We start from the raw sequence: 23,737 nt of genomic DNA, 5'->3' as shown, positions 1-23,737 counted from the left end.
TGTTCTGTGCTCCTGGCCCCTCCCTTCTGTTAAATGCCCCCACAGAAAGCAGCTTGCTATGGGGGCACCCAAGCCGAGTCACAGCTCCCTGTGTCTATTCAGACATGGAGTTGTGACCTGGGCCTGCCTCCTCTCTCTCTCCTGATTGGTTGACTGACTTTGATTGACAGTTGCGGGAGCCAATCACACAGCGCTTGTGTCTCAGCCAATGAGGATGGAAGTCCAAGCCAGCTGAGAAACTCCTGCAACATCACTGGATAAAGATGGGCTCAGGTAAGTATTAGGGGGGGGCTGCTGCACACAGGTTTTTTTATCTTAATGCACAGAATGCACCTTCTGCCTTTACAATCCCTTTAACTGAGCTTGATCTTGATCCAGTGATATTCACAAGAGCAGCAGCTTTCTTGGCCCTCACCCTCCTCATTGGCTCAGGCACAGCAGTATCATAGCCAGTGAGAAGGAAGCTGTAGGGTGGGGCCGAGCCGTGCTCTGTGTGTCTATGGACACAAAGTTGGCTTGGGTCCTCATAGCAAGCGGATTGCTGTAAGGGAAATCACCTTTAGACCACAAGCTGATTACAAGGAAAGAGGTTTAATACTCGTATACGAGGAGACAGGTTATACTGACACACTGCTGTTAGCTACTATGACCCGTCTGGTTTGCATACCTGGCTCCTAGCCTTATATATATTTTGGACACCGTTAAGATTGAAACCCCCCCCCCCCCCTTCCTTTGGACAATGATTGATGGCCTATACCACCTTTAATAATCCTAAGGAGGGGGGGGTTGAATAGTAGTCTATTGTATTCTTCTTCATCTAAAAACATCTGGACAGGATATACGGAGTCAGGCGATGTAGTAAGTCTTTGTAAATGTGAAAACTTTAACAAAGAACATATGACAGGATATGCAGTAGCCACTGTTTAAATTATTAGCAGAATCTGCTGAAATTGCAGTTCTAGGAAACTTTATATATGTATATTTAAGCATAAATGATTAGAATACATATGATAATTATGAAACATTCATAATTTCTTTAACAATTGCTATAGGGGCACTCAGCTAAGGGGAGGAGCCAAGAGTGTCGGCGGGGGACCCAAGAAGAGGAGGATCAGGGCTGCGATGTGTAAAACCATTACACAGAGCAGATAAATATAAAATGTTTATTTTTGAGCAATAAAAAAAAAGGTTTACAATCCTTTTAATTCTCATGTCAATTTATAGAATGCTAAATTAGGTTTTATCATCCTTTCCAGGATCAAATGAATGATTTCTGCACATAAAAAGTAACAAGTAGGCAAACGCTACAGAAAAAGATAAACAGTAAATACAGCGGAATAGTAAAATATAACTGTAGTTCATTGCAGTACTTACTGGCTTTCTCGCAGCTCTTGCGCCATGTGATGTAAGCGAGACGTCACCTCCACTTCCCGCTCCTTCAGACGTGACCTAAGAGACTCCGCCTCCAGAGAGCAGTCATCCAACTGCGACCGGACGGAAAGCAATTCCTGCTCTAGCTCATCAGTATGGAGCTTGCTTGACTCCAATTTATGTACAGAGGACTCAAGTTTCACCTTCAGCAAATTCACTTCCTGCTCCGACACCTCAAGGCGGGACCTCAGTGAACTTACTTCCTGTTCCGATGCTTCAGCTAGGGATGTCAGTGACTTAACTTCCAGCTTTGATAGATCCAACTGTGACTTTAGGGAATCTAACTCTTCTTTTTCAATAGCGAACTGTAATAGTTTCATCTCTTCATCCTGGCTCCCGTCCTGTGCCATCGATGAGCTCATTCTGTGCGATCGAGCCTCTGGTTCTTGTTTTTTTTCCAGCTTTGACCTCAATGAGCTTGCTTCCTGTTTTGCGTCTTCAAGTTTTGCCCTCATCAAGCTTATTTCTTCTTCACTTGTATCAAGGTGTGACCGCATCTTGCTTATCTCCAGGTCTGCTTCTTCAAGTTGTGCCCTCATCAAGCTAGTTTCCTCATTAACGTTTTCTAGCTGGGACCTCATTAAGCTTGACTCTTGTTCTGAGGTCTCCAGTTGCGTCTTCAGCACAGACACTTCCTGTCCTGAGGCCTCCAGTTGTGTCTCCAGCACAGACACTTCCTGTCCTGAGGCCTCCAGTTGTGATCTCAGCAAGTCCACTTCCTGTCCTGAGGTCTCCAGTTGTGATCTCAGCAAGTCCACTTCCTGTCCTGAGGCCTCCAGTTGTGATCTCAGCACGTCCACTTCCTGTCCTGAGGCCTCCAGTTGTGATCTCAGCAAGTCCACTTCCTGTCCTGAGGCCTCCAGTTGTGATCTTAGCAAGTCCACTTCCCCTCCTGAAGTCTCTGAGTTTGACCTCAGCAAGCTCGCCTCCCGTTCTGCAGTCTTGAGTTGGGATCTAAGTGACGTTAGCTCATTTTCCAAGGTCTCCACATGTGACCTGTCCATACGGTGTTCAGAAGACTCCATTTCTAATCTTGTAGATTGCCATTTGGGTCTAGAAGTCTCGAATGATGACTCAACATCCTTTGTTTCCATTTCCGTATCTGTAGTATACTCCTGCTCTGCTTCTTCCACCGACTTCACTCCATGGTTCCATCGAACTAGGAGATAGTTTGGAGGTTCTGGCCCTCTGTGCGGCTCCTGCAGCCTCCATGAGATGAAGGAGGAACATGAGGTTTGCAGGAGGCAGGAACATTTTGTCCAATCAGCGTGCAGGGCAGATAAATCTCTGTCAAGAAAAAATCACAGATAAGTCACAGCATCGGATCAACAAAAAAAGTCTAAACACAATAGTTCCTGATGTGTAGGCCTAGTGGCAGGATGTGTCCTCACTGTGAATCTTACAGAAGATGTGGAACACACTAGAGCAGGGGTCCCCAAACTGCGGCCCACAGGCCAGATGTGGCCCTTTGTTTGCCTTTATCCAGCACTTGGGGCACTATTCCTCCCACTGACGCCAACAATGGGTCACTATTCCTCCCACTGACACCAATGATGGGGCACTATTCCTCCCACTGATGCCAACAATGGGTCACTATTCCTCCCACTGACACCAATGATGGGGCACTATTCCTCCCACTGACACCAACAATGGGGTACTATTCCTCCCACTGACACCAACAATGGGGCACTATTCTTCTCACTGACACCAATGATGGGGCACTATTCCTCTCACTGGCACCAATGATGGGGCACTATTCCTCTCACTGGCACCAATGATGGGGCACTATTCCTCCCACTGACACCAATGATGGGGCACTATTCCTCCCACTGACACCAATGATGGGGCACTATTCCTCCCACTGATACCAATGATGGGCACTATTCCTCCCACTGACACCAATGATGGGGCACTATTCCTCCCACTGACACCAATGATGGGGCACTATTCCTCCCACTGACACCAATGATGGGCACTATTCCTCCCACTGACACCAACAATGGGGCACTATTCCTCCCCACTGACACAAACAATGGGGTACTATTCCTCCCACTGACACCAACAATGGATCACTATTCTTGCCACTGACACCAACAATGGGGCACTATTCCTCTCACTGGCACCAATGATGGGGTACTATTCCTCCCACTGACACCAACAATGGGGCACTATTCCTACCACTGACACCAACAATGGGGTACACGTGCGTGCAGGGAGGGGGAGCCCTGATGGAGACACGTGCATGCAAAGGGGGGAGTCCTGATGGAGACACGTGCATGCAAAGGGGGGAGTCCTGATGGGGACACGTGCATGCAAATGGGGGAGCCCTGATGGGGACACGTGCATGCAAAGGGGGGAGCCCTGATGGGGACACGTGCATGCAAAGGGGGGAGCCCTGATGGGGACACGTGCATGCAAAGGGGGGAGCCCTGATGGGGACACGTGCATGCGGGGGGGGGGGGCCCTGATAGGGACACGTGCATGCAGGGGGGGCCCTAATGGGGACACCTGCACGCAGGTGGGGCCCTATAGGGACACGTGTGAGCAGGAAGGGCTGTAATGCAGACACATGTGTGGGGGGGGTCTTGATGGGAACACGTATATAAGGTCCCTGATGGGGACAAATGTGGGGGTGCCTTGATGTAGACACCAATTTTCGGGAGACTCTGATGGGGACACAACGTGTGGGGAAACAGATAGGGACAAAGATTTATGGGGAGACACTGATGCGAACCTACTGTACAGCCTGTCAAATTATTTTCTATTTCACTGCTGTGGATTTAATATGAATATGTGATTTTTTTTCTGCCCATGAATGTGTGTAAAATATACAATGTGGCCCTCAAAGTAAAAAGCTTGGAGAGCCCTGGCCTAAAGAATTACAGAGACCCAGTAATTACATCACTATGTCCAAAATAAGGACGGCAATGAAAATGGAAAGATTTTATATAAAATGTCATCAGCGTATTAATAAAGGGAAGAAACCGGGGAAAGCAAAAAATAGAAAGCGGATTAAACTTCAGCTTTGAAGATCTGCTGATAGGAAGTTAGGAATTAAATCTGCTTAATAACCAACGTGTGCAACAATGTACCGAAATATCATACCGAAACTTCCAGAAACATTACAAAGAAAGATTTAAATTCACACTCACTGCACGCTTCACTGATTTCTGCACCGTTACCTTTCTGTTGCAGTTTTCAGTTCCCGAAAAAGGCGATGAAATGAGACGACCTCGGTCCACAGATGCAGCAGGCGGGAGTGCTCCCCTTGTATACGGCTGATATACATCTGTACCCAACACACAACAGTCACAACACCGCTCCGACCCCCAAGAAATATTATATAGAACCAAAACTAAAATTATCTAATTAACCCCTTCAATACTGGGCACTGCACCCAAATTAAATTTATATCATTATTTTTTCACACAAATAGAGCTTTCTTTTGGTGGTATTTGATCACCACTGGGGTTTTTACTGTTTATTATATAAAAAAAAAAAAAAAATTCTTAATGAATTTAGGCTAAAAAGTAGTCTTTGGTGAAAAAAAAAAAATTCCAATAAGAGTACGGTATATTGATTGGTTATCACCAACAAACTATCAGGTATATACTGGAATTTTATTTATTTGTTTTTTTTTTAATACTACTAATGGCGGTGATCAGCGACTTATAGTGGGCCTGCGATAGTGGAGCGAGCAATCTGACACCAACGACCCCAAACACACCTCCAAGACAATCACTGCCTTGCTAAAGAAGCTGAGGGTAAAGGTGATGGACTGGCCAAGCATGACTCCAGACCTAAACCCTATTGAGCATCTGTGGGGCATCCTCAAATGGAAGGTGGAGGAGCGCAAGGTCTCTAACATCCACCAGCTCTGTGATGTCATCATGGAGGAGGGGAAGAGGACTCCAGTGACAACCTGTGAAGCTCTGGTGAACTCCATGCCCAAGAGGGTTAAGGCAGTGCTGGAAAATAATGGTGGCCACACAAAATATTGACACTTTGGGCCCAATTTGGACATTTTCACTTAGGGGTGTACTCACTTTTGTTGCCAGCAGTTTAGACATTAATGGCTGTGTGTTGAGGTATTTTGAGGGGACAGCAAATTTACTAATTTATATATATATTTATTATTTTTTTTCTTTTTTCTGAGTATAGATCTAGGATTGTCCCAGGCATATCTGAATCCACTTCCTGACTCACTACCTCTGTTGTTGGAAGTCTTTCAATAAATTCAATAAAATAATACTTTATAGGATTAGTTTTGAACTTTCCTTCTGCTAGTTGGAGGTCATGTCACCCTGTTGGAGGTCATGTCACCCTGTTGGAGGTCATGTCACCCTGTTGGAGGTCATGTCACCCTGTTGGAGGTCATGTCACCCTGTTGGAGGTCATGTCACCCTGTTCTTGATCTGAGCTTCATATCGAGAATACTGCCCTCCTGAACTCAATTCCCGCCTGGCCTATAGTCAAATGACAGCTGGGCGGGACTTTCGCCATTCCAGGCCTGGCCCACTGCTGGTACCATGGGATCTCTGGGACCAATCACAGCAGAACAGATGACAACTGTTAACAATGAATGGCTTCCTTTCATGCCATCCATTGAAGATAATTGTGCTGCTAGCTGTCATTGGTCACAGCAATCACATGGTACCGACAGGGTCAATCACAGCCCATCTGTAACATGTGATCTGCTGTGGCCAATCACAGTTAATCACAACAATACACAGTGTCAATGTCATTCAGTAAAAATATTTGCTTATAGAAATTCATTGCTATAAGCAATCCTAGCATGTAAAACAAAAAAAAAAAAAAATCCTGATCAACCCCCCAGAGTAGTACAGTGTTACATTGGTAATACGGTATTGCTCTGGTCACAGTGTGTAAAGAAAATAAAACAAAATGTAAAATAAATAAATAAATAAAAAAATAAATAATAATAAATAAAAGAAAAAAAAATGATCAAAAAAAATGAAAAAAATTATTATAATTTTTTTTCTGTTCTGACGGGGCCAATCACAGCCCATCTGTAACACGTGATCATCTGTGGCCAATCATAGTTAATCAGGACAATACACAGTGTCTACACACAATATGTCATTCAGTAAAAATGTTTGCTTATAGCAGTGAAATTCATAGGCAATCCTAGTATGTACAGAAAAAAAAAATGTATAAGAAAAAAAAAAAAAATAAATAAATAAAAGAAAAAAAGATCAAAAAAAATGATTATAATTTATTTTGCTTTGCATGATTGCCTGTGTATGACCTCGGCCTGCTCTCCTGACTCCGCTGCTGCCTCATCTCCTGTGTCTGCCCCCCGGCTTGCTCCTGATTTTGATTCTTGCTTCTGCTCCTGGCTAATCTCCCATGCCTGGCTTCTGACTGCTCCTGGCTAATCTCCCATGCCTGGCTTCTGACTCTGCTCCTGGCTAATCTCCCATACCTGGCTTCTGACTCTGCTCCTGGCTAATCTCCCATACCTGGCTTCTGACTCTGCTCCTGGCTAATCTCCCATGCCTGGCTTCTGACTCTGCTCCTGGCTAATCTCCCATGCCTGGCTTCTGACTCTGCTCCTGGCTAATCTCCCATGCCTGGCTTTTGACTCTGCTCCTGGCTAATCTCCCATGCCTGGCTTCTGACTCTGCTCCTGGCTAATCTCCCATGCCTGGCTTCTGACTCTGCTCCTGGCTAATCTCCCATGCCTGGCTTCTGACTCTGCTCCTGGCTAATCTCCCATGCCTGGCTTCTGACTCTGCTCCTGGCTAATCTCCCATGCCTGGCTTCTGACTCTGCTCCTGGCTAATCTCCCATGCCTGGCTTCTGACTCTGCTCTTGGCTAATCTCCCATGCCTGGCTTCTGACTCTGCTCCTGGCTAATCTCCCATACCTGGCTTCTGACTCTGCTCCTGGCTAATCTCCCATGCCTGGCTTCTGACTCTGCTCCTGGCTAATCTCCCATGCCTGGCTTCTGACTCTGCTTCTGGCTAATCTCCCATGCCTGGCTTCTGACTCTGCTCCTGGCTAATCTCCCATACCTGGCTTCTGACTCTGCTCCTGGCTAATCTCCCATGCCTGGCTTCTGACTCTGCTCCTGGCTAATCTCCCATACCTGGCTTCTGACTCTGCTTCTGGCTAATCTGCCATGCCTGGCTTCTGACTCTGCTCCTGGCTAATCTCCCATGCATGACTACTGGCCTGGCTCCTGACTCTGCTCCTGGCTAATCTCCCATGCCTGGCTTCTGACTCTGCTCCTGGCTAATCTCCCATGCCTGGCTTCTGACTCTGCTCCTGGCTAATCTCCCATGCCTGGCTTCTGACTCTGCTCCTGGCTAATCTCCCATGCCTGGCTTCTGACTCTGCTTCTGGCTAATCTCCCATGCCTGGCTTCTGACTCTGCTCCTGGCTAATCTCCCATGCCTGGCTTCTGACTCTGCTCCTGGCTAATCTCCCATGCCTGGCTTCTGACTCTGCTCCTGGCTAATCTCCCATACCTGGCTTCTGACTCTGCTCCTGGCTAATCTCCTATGCCTGGCTTCTGACTCTGCTCCTGGCTAATCTCCCATGCCTGGCTTCTGACTCTGCTCCTGGCTAATCTCCCATGCCTGGCTTCTGACTCTGCTCCTGGCTAATCTCCCATGCCTGGCTTCTGACTCTGCTTCTGGCTAATCTCCCATGCCTGGCTTCTGACTCTGCTCCTGGCTAATCTCCCATACCTGGCTTCTGACTCTGCTCCTGGCTAATCTCCCATGCCTGGCTTCTGACTCTGCTCCTGGCTAATCTCCCATACCTGGCTTCTGACTCTGCTTCTGGCTAATCTGCCATGCCTGGCTTCTGACTCTGCTCCTGGCTAATCTCCCATGCATGGCTTCTGACTCTGCTCCTGGCTAATCTCCCATGCCTGGCTTCTGACTCTGCTCCTGGCTAATCTCCCATGCCTGGCTTCTGACTCTGCTCCTGGCTAATCTCCCATGCCTGGCTTCTGACTCTGCACCTGGCTAATCTCCCATGCCTGGCTTCTGACTCTGCACCTGGCTAATCTCCCATGCCTGGCTTCTGACTCTGCTCCTGGCTAATCTCCCATGCCTGGCTTCTGACTCTGCTCCTGGCTAATCTCCCATGCCTGGCTTCTGACTCTGCACCTGGCTAATCTCCCATGCATGGCTTCTGACTCTGCTCCTGGCTAATCTCCCATGCATGACTATTGGCCTGGCTCCTGACTCTGCTCCTGGCTTTCCCTACTGTCAAGTATCGCCTAGAACTTCAAAGGGACTCCTGCCCTGCAGTGCATCCTGCTCATCCAATGAACATCTCCTCAGCACTTCAGCTGACAACCCGTGTTTCCTTGGGCGTAGCACCTCCTGTTATCACCTTCAGGGGTGTTCTACATTCAAGGAAAACACTCCGGCCAGGTATGTGACAGTAGTACAATGTTACTATGGTAACACTGTATTGCTCTGGTCACAGTGTGTTAAAAAAAAAAAAGAGAGAAAAAAATAGAATAAAAAAATTGAAAGAAATAAATTTTATTTATTTATTTTATTTTTATTTTTTACACATACGGTCACCACATCAGTTATATGATAATGCTGTACTTTACAGGTGACAGTATGTAAAAAAGTAAATAAAATAAGAATTGTGAATTTTTTTCTTTTTTTTTACCCACTTGCCCTCCGGGAAGATTTACCCCTTTGTGATCAGGCCATTTTTTGCGATACGGCACTGCGTTATTTTAACTGACAATTGCGCGGTCATGCAACGCTGTACCCAAAAAAAATTTATGTTCTTTTTTTTCCCCACAAGTAGAGCTTTCTTTTGGTGGTATTTCATCACCTGTGCGATTTTTATTTTTTGCGCTATAAAACAAAAAAAGAGCGACAATTTAAAAAAAAAAAAAACAATATTTTTACATTCGGCTATAAAACATCCAATAAAAAAAATAAAAGAATAAATCAAATTTCTTCAACAATTTAGGCCGATATGTATTCTGCTGCATATTTTTGGTGAAAAAAAAAATCCCAAGCAGCGTATATTGATTGTTTTGCGCAAAAAGGGTCCTAAAGCTATGGGATATATTTATGGAATTTTAATTTATTTATTTTTACTAGTAATGGTGGCGATCAGCGACTTATAGCGGGACTACAATATTGCAGCGGACAAATCGGACACTGATATCACTTTTTCAGCAAAAGTGACACTAATACAGTGATTAGTGCTAAAAAATAGGCACTGTTACTGTACTAATGACACTGGCAGGGAAGAGGTTAACACCAGGGGTGACGAAAGGGTTAAATTTGTCCCTAGGGGCTGCTTTCTAACTGCGGGGGAGGGGGGGGGTGGGCTTGCTGCATGAACACAGAGACCTCCATTCACATATAGGCGTCTCAGATCACAGGACAGAATTCCCGCGATTCTACCCGCAATCCCGAACCATTGCAAGTCACGGGACGCCCTTTGTGATTCCAGCTACTTGCAATGGCACCCCAAACGCGGCACGATTTTGCTGCGATTGTTGCCCGCCGGATCGCAGAAAAATCACGCAAACAGAATTATGGGACACCTGTCGCCCAAAAAAAGTACAAGAACTTCTTTTGGGCGACAGGCGTCCCGCGATTCTGTGCGCGCGATTTTACTGCGGTACGCCGGGCGACAATCGCAGCAAAATCGCGCCGCTTTTGGGGTGCCATTGCAAGTCATGGGAATTGCACAGGGGTCCCGCGGCTTGCAATGGTTCGGGATCGCAGGGTAGAATCGCAGCAATTCTGCCCTGCGATCTGAGACGCCTCTAATGTGAATGGAGCCTTACAGTAAACATGTATTTTTATATTTGGCATTTTTTTCAAGAGTTTTAGCGGTGTCCTAATTTTATTTTTACAGTTCTGGTGAAGTTCCTCTTTACCTTTATCTCCATCTCAGACTGCCTAGCCCCCTGCAAACCCCCCCCCCCCCCCACCACCCCACCCCACTGCCCCATACTCAGCCTCTTACCCCCTTCTCCAGCTCCCATTCTTTTTTCTTTCTCTCCAGTTCCTGTATGGCTCCTGACCAATCAGCTGTCAGCTTCTGTAGATCTTCTCCCAGCAAACTGTTGGCTTCCTGCGTGTGTTCCAGGTCCTCTCTCAGCAGTGAATTTGTGGCGGCAAACTTCACACATCTGTACATAGAAAAGAGATGAACCCGGATTGTCTTTGCAGTCTTTTATGACCTATTGCCTTAAATTATAAATCATCAACGTATCTGCCATTCACTCACCTTTGCTGCTCCTCCTCCAACCTCTGCAGAGCTTTTTCCAACTCTAATTTTCCTCGGCTCTGTGAGAGAAAACAAATCGTCTGATTATTATTTTTTTTTTGCATTTCCGTAACTACAAACACATTATTATTCCTTTACAGCAGCAGTTCCCAACCTTTTTGGCCAGAGGGACCGGTTTCATGGCAGCCAATTTTCGGACAGGAATCACGCCCCATTCCTGTTCAAATCACATGTGATTCTCTGCAGTGCGATTTGCGCCCATTCATTTTGAATTATTGCAAGTATCAGTTTTGGCATTGGGAGCATTTTCACAAGTACGAGCATTGGTGAGAATACTTGATATTGGCACCAATACCCATATCGGTGCAGCCCTAGTCACAATGTATTCTATTCCTTGCAAGCTGCTATGTGTTTTTCCTGTGTGTTAAATACTCCTGTGCCATGGAAAACATCAATCAAAAGCTACATAAAAACCATAAAATAAACAAAAAATAAAGTGTAAAATCTCCCTGATGAAGGCATGTGCCCTGTGACGAAATGCGTAGGGACGGGACTTTGATGACATCACAACGCTTGATCCTGTATAGTCAGTGCGGCAGAATAAGAGGGTTACAATGTATGTTATTCCTTGCAAGCCGCTATGTGGTTTGCCTGTACGTTAAATACTCCGTGTTTTTCCTGTGTGTCAAATACTCCTGTGCCATGGAACAAATCAATCAAAAGCTACATAAAAACCATAAAATAAACAAAAAATAAAAGTGTAAAATCTCCCTGATGAAGGTATGTGCCCTGTGACGAAATGCATATGGGCGGGACTTTGATGACGTCACGAAGCTTGATTCTGTATAGTCAGTGCGGCTGAATAAGAGGGTCACAATGTATGTTATTCCTTGCAAGCCGCTATGTGGTTTGCCTGTACGTTAAATACTCCGTTACCATGGAATATATAAAAAAAAAACTTCATAAAACCATAATATAAATGAAAAAATAGGTGTAAAATCCCCTGACGAAGTCATGTGCCCTGTGATGAAACACGTAGGGGTGGGGCTTGGATGACGTGACGATGCTCGATCCTGTACGGTCAGTGCGGCTGAATAAGAGGGTCACAATGTATGTTATTCCTTGCAAGCCGCTATGTGGTTTGCCTGTACGTTAAATACTCCGTTACCATGGAATATATAAAAAAAAAAACTTCATAAAACCATAATATAAATGAAAAAATAGGTGTAAAACCCCCTGACGAAGTCATGTGCCCTGTGATGAAACACGTAGGGGTGGGGCTTGGATGACGTGACGATGCTCGATCCTGTACGGTCAGTGCGGCTGAATAAGAGGATCACAATGTGTTAAATACTCCTGTACCCTGGAAAAAAATAAAAAATGACAAAAAATAAAAAATAAAGTGTAAAATAGGTGTAAAATCCCCCTGATGAAGTCATGTGCCCTGTGACAAAACGTTAGGAGGGGGGCTGGGATGACGCCATGGTGCTCTATTCTGTACAGTCAGTGTGGCTGAATAAGAGAGTCACAATGTATTTTAATAATTGTGAGCTGCTACGTGGTTTGCCTGTGTGTTAAATACTCCTGTGCCGTGGAATAAATCAAAAACTAAATAAAACTATAACAAATAAAAACATAAAGTGTAAAATAGGTGTAAAATCCCCCTGATGAAGTCACGTGCCCAGTGTTAAACTGTTAAGGGGAGGGGCTTGGATGAAGTCACGATGCTTAATCCTGTACTGTTAGTGCAGCTTCTCAGCAAGCAACATTGCACGGTATCAATACATTTAATATAAAAGTCGGATATATTTGGTGTGTATTTTTGTTAGCGTTTAAAACACAAATAATTGATATAAGGGATAACCACAAATAATTGATATAAGGGATAACCACAAATAATTGATATAAGGGATAAAGCACTATCTCTAGCAGGGATCCTCAAACTACGGCCCTCCAGCTGTTGCAGAACTTCACATCCCATGAGGCCTTGTAAAACTCTGACATTCACAGACATGACTAGGCATGATGGGAATTGTAGTTCCTGAACAACTGGAGGGCCATAGTTTGAAGACCCTGATCTATAGTAGTCTTGTTTACATACTGGTAAACAGAAGGGAGGGGAGGAGGAAAAACGCCAACTGAGGATAACTGCCACCAAGCACACCGAGGAGGACAGATCACAGTCCGGATTAATAGGAACACAAGTGGGTTATGAATGAACAGTAACAAGTGAGGTGAGAGCACACCTGGTGGAGGTTGTTTGAGCACAGAGGATATTTAAGGACATGGAGGCGGACCCTACCCTGGGGATACCTCTTACAAATTTAAAGAGGATTGTTTTTTGAGAGTTATTTTTTTCACTTATTGAAGGACACATATTTTGCACAGATTGTGTGTGTATGTATATGTGTATGTGTATATATATATATATATATATATATATATATACATATACATATACACACACACACATATTATGGATAGAATATGTTTTTTTTCCAGGGCCGATACCGATATTTTGGTCACAGCATATCGGTAATATTTTGTACATTTAAAGTTTTGACAAATAAAGACAATTTTGGACACAAATCTGGTACTAAACATGTTCATTTTTGTTTAATGCTTAATGGCTGGCTTGCTGGTACCCTGTGGTGGGTGGCTGGCTGGCACCCTGTGGTGGATGGCTGGCTGGCACCCTGTGGTGGATGGCTGGCTGGCACCCTGTGGTGGATGGCTGGCTGGCACCCTGTGGTGGATGGCTGGCTGGCACCCTGTGGTGGATGGCTGGCTGGCACCCTGTGGTGGGTTGATCAAGTATAGTAAAACGTGACCGCACTCCGAAGATTCAAATCATTTTGATTTGAATCTTCGGAGTGCGGTCACTTTTTTCTATACTTGATCAGCTTACTGGATGACGGATCCGACCTGCACCTGAATCGTACCTCACCTGGAGCGGTCACACCTGTACCCTGTGGTGGGTGGGTGGCTGACTGGCACCCTGTGGTGGGTGGATGGCTGGCACCCTATGGTGGGTGGCTGGCTGGCACAGGGGCTTCGGGCGGCTGGCTGGTACAGTGCATGTGGCTGGCTGGTACAGGGCCTGTGGGTGGCTGGCTGTCTGGCACCCAGTGGTGAATGGCTGGCTGTTTGGCACCCTGTGGTCGGTGGGTGGGTGTCTGGCTGGCTCCCTGTGGTGGGTGGGTGGCTGGCTGGTACAGGGCCTGTGGGTGGCTGGCTGGTACAGGGCCTGTGGGTGGCTGGCTGGCACAGTGCCTGTGGGTGGCTGGGTGGCTGGTACAGTGCCTGTGGATGGCAGGTACAGGGCCTGTGGGTGGCTGGCTGGTACAGGGCCTGCGGGTGGCTGGTACAGGGCCTGTGGATGTGGGTGGCTGGCTGGCACCGGGCTGCTGTGGGTGGGTGTATGGCTGTGATACACTCCTGCGAGACTCCCGACTCCAGACTAGGCTGTCCAAGGCGAGGGAGGCGGCATAAGAAGGCAGAATGACATCACGAAAATATTGGCAATATCGGCCAGTTCCGGGGCCAATACATCGGGGGAAGGTGCATATCGGCCTTGCCAATAATCGGTCTATCCCATATATATTATACACACACACACACACACATACATTTTTTGATGGGATTCCACTATTGGAGGTGAACAGAGACCTACGTTTGCTTGTTGACGTCAGATGCACAATGATGAAACGCGTTGCCTGGGACTAAGTGAGACACACCATTTCCGCTTTTCTGGAACGCAGGTGGAGTGCATTACGGAATCCCCTGGTTTTTTTTTGCATGCTTTGGATTACTTACCTATTGTAAGTGTGTTTTTAAACATTTTTTAATAAATATCTGTGTATACTGCACAATGAGAGGCTTCTCTTTTACCTCTGCATGGCTTCCATGAGTACTTCGATACAGAGGAATATCACCAGTGACAGTCCTCCCTGGAATGCTTCTCTTCAAGTGGAAACTTCCAACCACCCTGCCTTTAACTACCTGTAATGGGGGGGGTCAATACATTCTGGTGAGTGGGATGCACATATGAACGATGGTGGAGAAAAGACACCCCAGGTCCAGGGTGATTTTGTTTACTTGGGCGTTTGGATGAAACCGAATGTTTATAGGACTGCAATATATGTTTCTAAATCGGCTTTGTGGGACTTTTTAGCACTTTTTTTTTCACTTGCCACTTTACAGGTTAAATTCTCATATTTATGGACAGTAATGTCCAATTTGTTGGAAACACTTATTCATTGAGAGCGCGGCTCATTTTTCCTGGTTTATTTCTTTAGCCTTTTTTATTTTATTATGCTATTTGGTTATTTTACATTCACGCAGGTGTTGGGGTATTTACCTATCTTTCTACTCAAAAAAAAAAAAAAAAATCCTGACCCAAACACTAACCCTGTCACTGACCTACATCAAACCTTCATCTAGGCATTTTTTTTTTGTTCAATTTTTTATTTTTATTACACAGTTTTTTATTTTTCTGTGCAAGGAGAAGAGAAAGATCTCTCGCCTCCATTCATAGAGAGAGAAAAACACAGGGGCGGGCTTCACAATGACTGATCACTATGATAGCCAATTAGAGGCTACCACAGCTATCAGGTGACCAGGAATCGGGAGTTCTGGGTCCCGATTGTTAGTATAGGACCCCGGGGCTCTGCCCATGCAGGACGCTCCTAGCACAAAGACAGAAATGCAAAAACGCGGCCCCAAGGAAAAAAAAAAAGCCTAGTCCAGTGGGGCCGCATATTTGCGTATGCTGGGCGCCAAGGGGTTACGATCGAACTGAATAAAAGGAAATTTCAATGTCTTTGCAGATCTGGCGGTTTGTCCGCTCCTCTCTGTGAACCTGTGCACTCAGACAAGCCCAGCATGCATGTATATGGGCCCTCTAACAGCCTTGTGGGAGGTTGGATCACGCCGACACATTCTCTTGCTCTCCGCGGTTTACAGCCAACCTTAGACTCCTCCAGAGGCCGGCTTTTCCAGGCTCTCTTAGAAAGCGGCTTCTCACCTGGCTCTGTTCCTGGCTCTGCTGCAGGTCCTGGTAACGGTCCCTGTACTGGATGACCTAAGAGAAGGGACACCAGCATGGAATTATTTTACATGAATATATACTGAACATCAGATTTTATAAAATACAAAAATGTCTTATGAAGGCTTCACCCAATTGACACCATTATGGATGGATTATAAGGAAATCTCACAAACTTTCTGTATTCCTTTATCCAGATTCTGTATGATGCATTATGTACAGTGCCTTGCGAAAGTATTCGGCCCCCTTGAACTTTGCGACCTTTTGCCACATTTCAGGCTTCAAACAAAGATATAAAACTGTAATTTTTTGTGAATTTGTGTATTTGTGCAGCATGTTTTTCTTACTTTGAGTGGTTCTTCCACACAGCGGTGGGCATCTGAAGCCGCTGTGTCCCTCTTCCTGTATTCCATGCAAGCTGGCTACCCAGAATGCACCTGGTAATCTCGCGCATGCGCGGCGTGTTGCGATCAGCGCGATAGCTTGTTTGATAATAACGCGATGCTATGAGCCAGCGATGCCCATTGCCTCCTGGGATTGATGACACATCTCCCAGGAGCCAATGCAAAACCGGAAATGAGGTACGGCGCCGCGGCCTCTGAAGGAGGAAGTCTTCCTAAATAGACGCCTTAATAACGTTAGTGAACAAAAAAAAAAAATAAATAAATTGCAAATTCATTGTAAGGAGATATAGTAGTGCTTCAATCCGAAGAGAGAAAAATGTGGGAGGAACTCTGCTTTAAAAAAACAGTATTTTTTGCTACGAAATTACTTTTTTTTTTTTTTTTTTTAGCAGAGACCCTAGACAATAAAATGGAGATCGTTGCAATACTTTTTATCACTCTGTATTTTCACAGCGGTCTTACAAATGCAATTTTTTGGGAAAAAATACACTTTTTTAAATTAAAAAATAGGAAAACAGTAAAGTTAGTCCAATTTTTTCTATAATGTTAAAGATAATGTTACGCCAAGTAAATAGATACCCAACATGCCATGCTTCAAGATTGTGCAAGCTGGTGGAATGGCGACAAACTTTGGTACTTAAAAATCTCCACAGGTTACCAGTTTACAGTTACAGAGGAAGTCTAGCGCTAGAATTTATTTCTCTCACTCAATCGATTGCGGCAATACCTCACGTGTTGTTTGAACACCAGTAGTAATAGCAAATTACCGTGATATATGGCCCATACCCCTAAATGCATATAATAAACAAAAAAAAAAAAAAAAGAGAAAAAAAAAAAGATGGTGCTTTGAATGCCAGTGGGAGGAGGAGGATCATCGGTACCACACAATAATACAAAATATATCTTTATTGAAAACATAATAAAAAAATAAACATCAGAAGACATATATCCCATTAATAACATCTAAAAGAAAAAGGCATGTGTAGAAATATATTCCCATATGGGAATGCCGATACTTGGTATCAGATGATGGTATGGTCTCTGATGTAGCACGGTCTAAGGGTCCCCAGCAAGCCGACGCGTTTCACACAAGGCTTCCTCAGGGCCAGAGAGACCAAGACAGACCGATATTTCCCACTGCGATCGAGATCATGACGAGTAGGCAGACTGACGAACCAACCAATCAGGATGGCTACGATAGAGAGGATAATGCTGCAGTATCCATATGTGTATATCAGGACTATGTTCGTTTTCATATTCAGGGTGTCCTAGTTCACCTCCGATTTATTTTTTGTTAGGGGATCCCTCAAGCTTTACATCAGTGGTAACAACAACTTAGTCTAACCCACTAACCGCAAGAAGCAAACTTTTGTTGGGACATCCCACTTAGGTTCTGCATGTTTTCATACTCTGCACCAATGGTAACAATGACTACTTCATCTAGCCCACTGTCATTATGAGGCAGGCACTCTCGTTACATTCCAAACAGTGCAATATAGGTAGTATACACCCCCTGAACAATAGGACAGGGGTAACCTTCCGTGCGTCAGCGATACAATGGCCTGCCCAGGTTACCCCCAGGAGTCATTGCAAACCAGAAGAGACGGCGTGGGCCGCGGCCACAGAGGGAGGAAGAGGAAGGAAGGGGAGTAGATTTTCTTCTATAATAAGGTAAGTGACCAAAAAAAAAAAAAAAGAAAAAATCGGCAGTATCCATTTCTTTTTCAGGTTGCACTCAGCAAGATGGCCCAAAATTGATTTTTTCGATTTGGAGGCCGGAACTCCGCTTTAACACCATCCTCTGGACACGCCCCTGAAGCCAGTTTTCAATAAAGGTACTAATTGGGATCTGAATACTGGAAAAAAAATACTTTTTTTAATCAGGTTAGACTGCAAGTTCACAGAAAGTTTGCCAATTCTCTTGTAGACGATTTCTTGGTAGTTCACAGGAAGCACGGTATATGCCAAGTAAGCAGAATGGAAGTTCACCCCCACCCACATCCTCCTCAGACACAGGTCCCAGGAGACTGCGGGATCATTCAGAAAGTACAGCTCGGCTTGTACACACGCAGTGGGGATTCAGCTGTGAAACAGCAGGAAGTCACAGCTGGCTTCCCACATCCAAGATGGCGGCGCTGGGGACCTGAAGACCAGCAAAGAACTGGCACGGTTGGAGGCAATGCTGGATCCCTGGGCTGGTAAATGTCTGTTAGCTACGGTATTTGTAGCTGCTTTTAATATTTAGACCGGAGCTCTTCTTTAACCACTTAAGAACCCCCCCCGCCGCAGTTTTACTGCAGCAGGCAGCCCCCCCCACCCTGGCGAACCGACATAGGTCTACGTTGGTTGCGCTCCTGCAGCTAGGAAAAGAGCGCATGCTCCCGTGCTCAGCGGCACGGCTCCCGCCCCCACTCGACAGCGGGTACTCCAATGCACGGGGCAGGCAGAGCCTCCTGACACCCGCGATTGGTCCCCGCCGAGAGAGAAGGACGGTCGGATGTTGTAAAACACAGCTGACAGTTCTTCTCCATGGAAAGATCACAGAGCGCCTGTGATCCTTCTATATAGGAACACAGGTCTCTATGGTCATTTCACAAGCCCCTCCCCCATACAATTAGAATCACTCCCCTAGGCTCACATTTAACCCCTTGATCACACACAGTGTTAACCCCTTCCCTGCCAGTGTCATTAGTACAGTGACAGTGCATATTTTTAGCACTGATTACTGTAGTAATGTCACTGGTCCCCCCCAAAAGTGTCAAAAATGTCAGTTAGGGGTCCGATCTGTCTGCCGCAATGTCGCAGTCCCGCTAAAAATTGCAGATCGTTGCCATTACTAGTAAAAGAAAAAAAAACACGATAAAAATGACATAAATCTTTCCCGTAGTTTGTAGACGTGATAACTTTTGCGCAAACCAATCAAAATACGCTAATTGCGATTTTTTTTTTTTTTTTACCAAAAATACGTGGCAGAAAACAAGTTGGCCGAAAGTGTTAAAACATTTTGATTAATTTGGAAAGTTATATAGAAGAATGTGAAAAATATTGTTTTTTTTCCAGAATTGTCGCTCTTTTTTTGTTTATAGCGCAAAAAAAAAAAAAAAAAATCGTACAGGTGATCAAATACCGCCAAAAGAAAGCTCTGTTGGTAGGTAAAAAAGAACATCAATTTTATTTGGGTACAGCGTCACACGACCGCGCAATTGTCCGTTAAAGTAACGCAGTGCCGAATCGCAAAAATATGGCCTGGTCATTAAGGGGGCAAATCCTTCCCGTCCAGAAGTGGTTAACCACCTCTTGCCCGCTGCATAGACAAATGACAGCACCGGGAGCGACTCTCCTGTTCTTGGATAACGTCGTCCCACTCTAGCTACGCTTGCACGCCCGCATCCACGATCTCAATAAAGATGATGCGGCTTTATACCCATGTAAATGGTGGTGTCCAATTACAGCTGATCACAAGTAAATAGGGAATTGCCAGTTATCGGCTTTCCTCGCCTCGCGCTGGCAACCTCCAGAGCCGTCAGGACACTTTTTGTGCCCTCTTGGTGATTGTCTTAGGTGGCATTGTCTGATTGAATGCGCACTGGACGTCCTTGGAGACGACCTGTGGTGGTGACCACCGTCCAATACAAGGGGAGGAAGGATTTGCCCTGCTGGAGAATGAAGCCACCAGATCAGGGACCCTTTTCTACCCCGGCTCAGCTGGATTTGGTTGTCCAGAGACTGCGGCTTCTTGTCCCATTAAATCAAAATCTCCCTTTGCAGGGACCTCGTATGGAACTGTGTGCAAATGGGACCGCCTCAAAAGGTCGAAACCATCAGGCCTAGCACGCGCATGCAAGTCCGGAAGGATGACCATCTGCTGGACAGTAGGGGAGAGGAATTGCAGCCCACAGTTTCTGGAGTTTAGCCCCGTACACACGCACAGATTGTTGGCCAACTGATCGGCCAACTTTTGTCCAGTGTTGTTTGTTGGTTGAAATGTGCTCTAGACTTGCACTGGACTTTTGTTGGCCAACAAAAGCCAACTTCAGAAGTGATGTCATGTTCTGGTTGACTTTCAGTGTGTTTTTTCTTCTCTGAGCATGCCCAGTCTTGCTCATCTGATTTTTGTCTGCCGAAATCTGTACTGACTGAGGAACAATCGGCCGTTCTTTGTTGGCCAACAAAAATTTTATAGCCTGCACACCAGATTTTTTTCGGCCGAAAATTCGCAGTTGGTTGTCGGAAGCATCATACTAACAAGCCTACAATCGGCAGATCGGACGTTGGCCAACAATTTACGGCCAACAATCTGTGCGTTTGTACGGGGCTTTAGTCCAGAGGAAAGAGTACTCTGGCTAAGGCCGAGTCCAGAGTCGGACCCAGATAATCTAGCTTTATGGAAGGTAGACTTCTGAAGACTCAGAATCCACCTGAAATCCTTCAGGGTCCGTATGGGGATTACCAGGTTTTCCATCAGCGCAGTAGGAGACTCTGCTCACAGAAGAAGGTCGTCCAAGTAGCCCAGGACCGCTATCCCCCGCTGACGTAACAATGCTAGCACCGGGACCAACACCTTCGTGAAGACCCCAGGTGTAGAGGCGAGACCAAAGGGTAACACCACAAACTGGGAATGCTCCTCTCCGATGGTAAAGTGAAGGAAGCGCTGGTGACTGACACATTTTGGAATGTGAAGGTAAGCACCCTTGATGTCGATGGAGGCAATTAAATCCCCCTGATGCAGGGAAGCCACCACCCTAAGAATGGATTCCATTCTGAAGTGCACCTGCACAAAGCAATTCAGCGCCTTGAGGTCCAGAATTGGACGCACCTTGCCTTGCTTCCTGGAGACTGTAAACAGGTTTGAGTAAAACCCCTGAAAACATTCCGAAGTCGGAACCAGGACAATCGCCTTTTGAAGTAAAAGGTCTTGCGCCTCCCCAAAAAGAGCCTGTAAGCGGACCAGGGACAGTCGCACGTTGGAAGGAAGAACCTTTCCGGAGGGTAAGAACAAACGATGTTGTAGCCAGACTGTATGACCTCGTGGACCCACTTGTCATGTACCGGGAACCAGCAAAGACGTTCCCCCCACCCCAGCCTCGGGTGGGGGTGCACCTACATGCTGAAGGGGCCTTGTACACAAGTCTTTAGTAGCCTGCTCTTGACTTGCCGGACCAAGTTTGCTTGCATCCTCCAGAGGAGGCCCCTGAAGGGCTTCGATCCCTTGTCAGTCGACCCTGAGGTCTACACACCCGTTAGAATGTCAGGTTTCTGCAATGTAAAAAAAAAATGAAACAAAGATAAATCATTTTCAGAACTTTTTCCACCTTTATTGTGACCTATAAACTGTACAACGCAATTGAACAAACTGAAATCTTTTAGGTGGGAGGGAAGTAAAAATAAAAAAATAAAATATGGTTGCAAAAGTGTGCACACCCTTAAACTAATACTTTGTTGAAGCACCTTTTGATGTTAGTACAGCACTCAGTATTTTTGGGGATGAGTCTATCAGCATGGCACATCTTGGCTTGGAAATATTTGCCAGCTCTTCTTTGCAAAAACTCTAAATCTGTCAGATTGCAGGGGCATCTCCTGTGCACCGCCCTCTTCACATCACCCCACAGATTTTTAATGGGATTCAGGTCTGGGCACTGGCTGGGCCATTCCAAAACTTCCAGAATCTTCTTCTGGCTTGGCCATTTCTTTGTTGGTTTGGATGAATGCTTTGGGTCGTTGTCATGCTGAAAGATGAAGTTCCTCTTCGTGTTCAGCTTTCTAGCAGAAGCCTGAAAGTTTTGTTTCAATATTGATTGATATTTGGAACTGTTCATAATTCCCTCCACCTTGAGTCCCGGTTCACACTAAGGCGACCTGTGAGGCGACCTGGTCGCCTCACAGGTCGCCTCCCATAGGGAAGCTGCGGACATGTTCTAATAGGAGCGACACAAGTCGCTCCGACTTAGAAAAACGGTCCGGAGCTTCTTTGGGGCAACCAGGAGGCGACCGCCATAGACTTCAATGTTATGAAGTCCGTGGCGGCCGCTCTGAGGTAGCGTCGCCCCTATGTGAACGGGGCCTCAAAGCTGAAGAAAAACAGCCCCAAAAGCATGATGCTGCCACCACCAGGCTTCACAGTGGGTATGGTGTTCTTTTGGTGATGTGCAGTGCTGTTTTTGCGCCAAACAAATCTTTTGGAATTATGGCCAAAAAGTTCCACCTTGGTTTCATCAAACCAGAACACATTTTCCCACATGCTTCTGGGAGACTTCAGGTGTGTTTTTGCAAAATGTAGCGTATGTAATGTATCTAGGAAACCTCCCTGACCAGTTTTCTTCTCGTCTTTTCCTCAATTTTGAAAGGAACATCCAGTTCTTGGTGATGTCACTGTTGTGCCATATTTTCCCCACTTGATGGAGGACTGTCTTCCCTGTGTTCCATGGTATATCTAATGCCATGGCATCTAGGAATCCTCCCTAAAACGCTTCTCCTCTAATCGCATTGTATGCCCTCGAGTCCTCGTGCAATCCCTTTGACTGAATAGCTGTTTTTCTATGCCGAGATACCCATTGAGATATTTATAAATTGCTATCATGTCCCCCCTCAGGCGTCTCTTCTCCAGGGAGAATAGTCCATTTGATGAGGACTGTCTTCCCTGTGTTCCATGGCATCTAGGAAGCCTCTCTGACCAGTCTTCTCGTCTTTTCATCAATTTTGGAGGGACGTCCAGTTCTTAATGTCGTCACTGTTGTGCCATATTTTCCCCACTTACATAGTTACATAGTAGGTGAGGTTGAATAAAGACCATAGTCCATCCAGTTCAACCTGTGTAGGTGTGTGTGGCTGTAATCATCTCTCATACCCCTGAATGTTCTGATCCTTGAGATGTACGTCTAAGAGTCTTTTGAAAGCCACCATACTTCCCGCAGAAACCACCTCTTGTGGTAGAGAATTCCACAATCTTGTAGCCCTAACAGTAAAGAACCCCCTGCGTTGCCTGAGGTTAAAAACGCTTCTCCTCTAATCCCATTGTATGCCCTCGAGTGCTCGTGCAATCCCTTTGACTGAATAGCTGTTTTTCTATGCCGAGATCCCCATTGAGATATTTATAAATTGCTATCATGTCCCCCCTCAGGCGTCTCTTCTCCAGGGAGAATAGTCCACTTGATGAGGACTGTCTTCCCTGTGTTCCATGGCATCTAGGAAGCCTCCCTGACCAGTTTTCTTCAATTTTGGAGGGACGTCCAGTTCTTGGTGATGTCGCTGTTGTGCCATATTTTCCCCACTGAATGAGGACTGTCGTCCGTGTTCCATGGTATATCTAATGCCATGGCATCTAGGAAGCCTCCCTGACCAGTTTTCTTCTCGTCTTTTCATCAATTTTGGAGGGACATCCAGTTCTTAATGATGTCACTGTTGTGCCATATTTTCCCCACTCGATGGAGGACTGTCTTCCCTGTGTTCCATGGTATATCTAATGCCTTATACCCTTCTCCTGACTGATACTTTTTACCAATGAGATCCCTCTGATGCTTTGGAAGCTCTCTGAGGACCACGGCTTTTGCTGTAGGAATGCTACTAAGAAAAGGTCAGGAAAGACCTACTAGAACAGCTGAACTAT

The 23,737-nt window shown here is 45.7% G+C and overlaps 1 protein-coding gene across 1 annotated transcript in view; it reads right to left on the bottom strand.

Moving 5' to 3' along the window:
• The window catches only part of LOC309564159 (uncharacterized protein), a 162,261-nt gene that overhangs the window by 112,714 nt on the left and 25,810 nt on the right, over window positions 1-23,737 (bottom strand). Inside the window, exons 3-7 of the mRNA XM_082268787.1 lie at window positions 15,710-15,766; window positions 10,684-10,742; window positions 10,420-10,585; window positions 4,614-4,720; window positions 1,375-2,718 (exon numbers count right to left, since the gene is read on the bottom strand). Coding sequence (XP_082124913.1) covers window positions 1,375-2,718; window positions 4,614-4,720; window positions 10,420-10,585; window positions 10,684-10,742; window positions 15,710-15,766 — 1,733 coding nt within the window. The remainder of the gene's footprint in view (window positions 1-1,374; window positions 2,719-4,613; window positions 4,721-10,419; window positions 10,586-10,683; window positions 10,743-15,709; window positions 15,767-23,737) is intronic.

The sequence above is a fragment of the Pelophylax lessonae genome (assembly GCF_965119305.1).
Source record: "Pelophylax lessonae genome assembly, chromosome: 9".
In the NCBI taxonomy this organism is placed as follows: Eukaryota; Metazoa; Chordata; class Amphibia; order Anura; family Ranidae; genus Pelophylax; species Pelophylax lessonae.
This window is presented reverse-complemented; position numbering and strand designations above follow the sequence as displayed.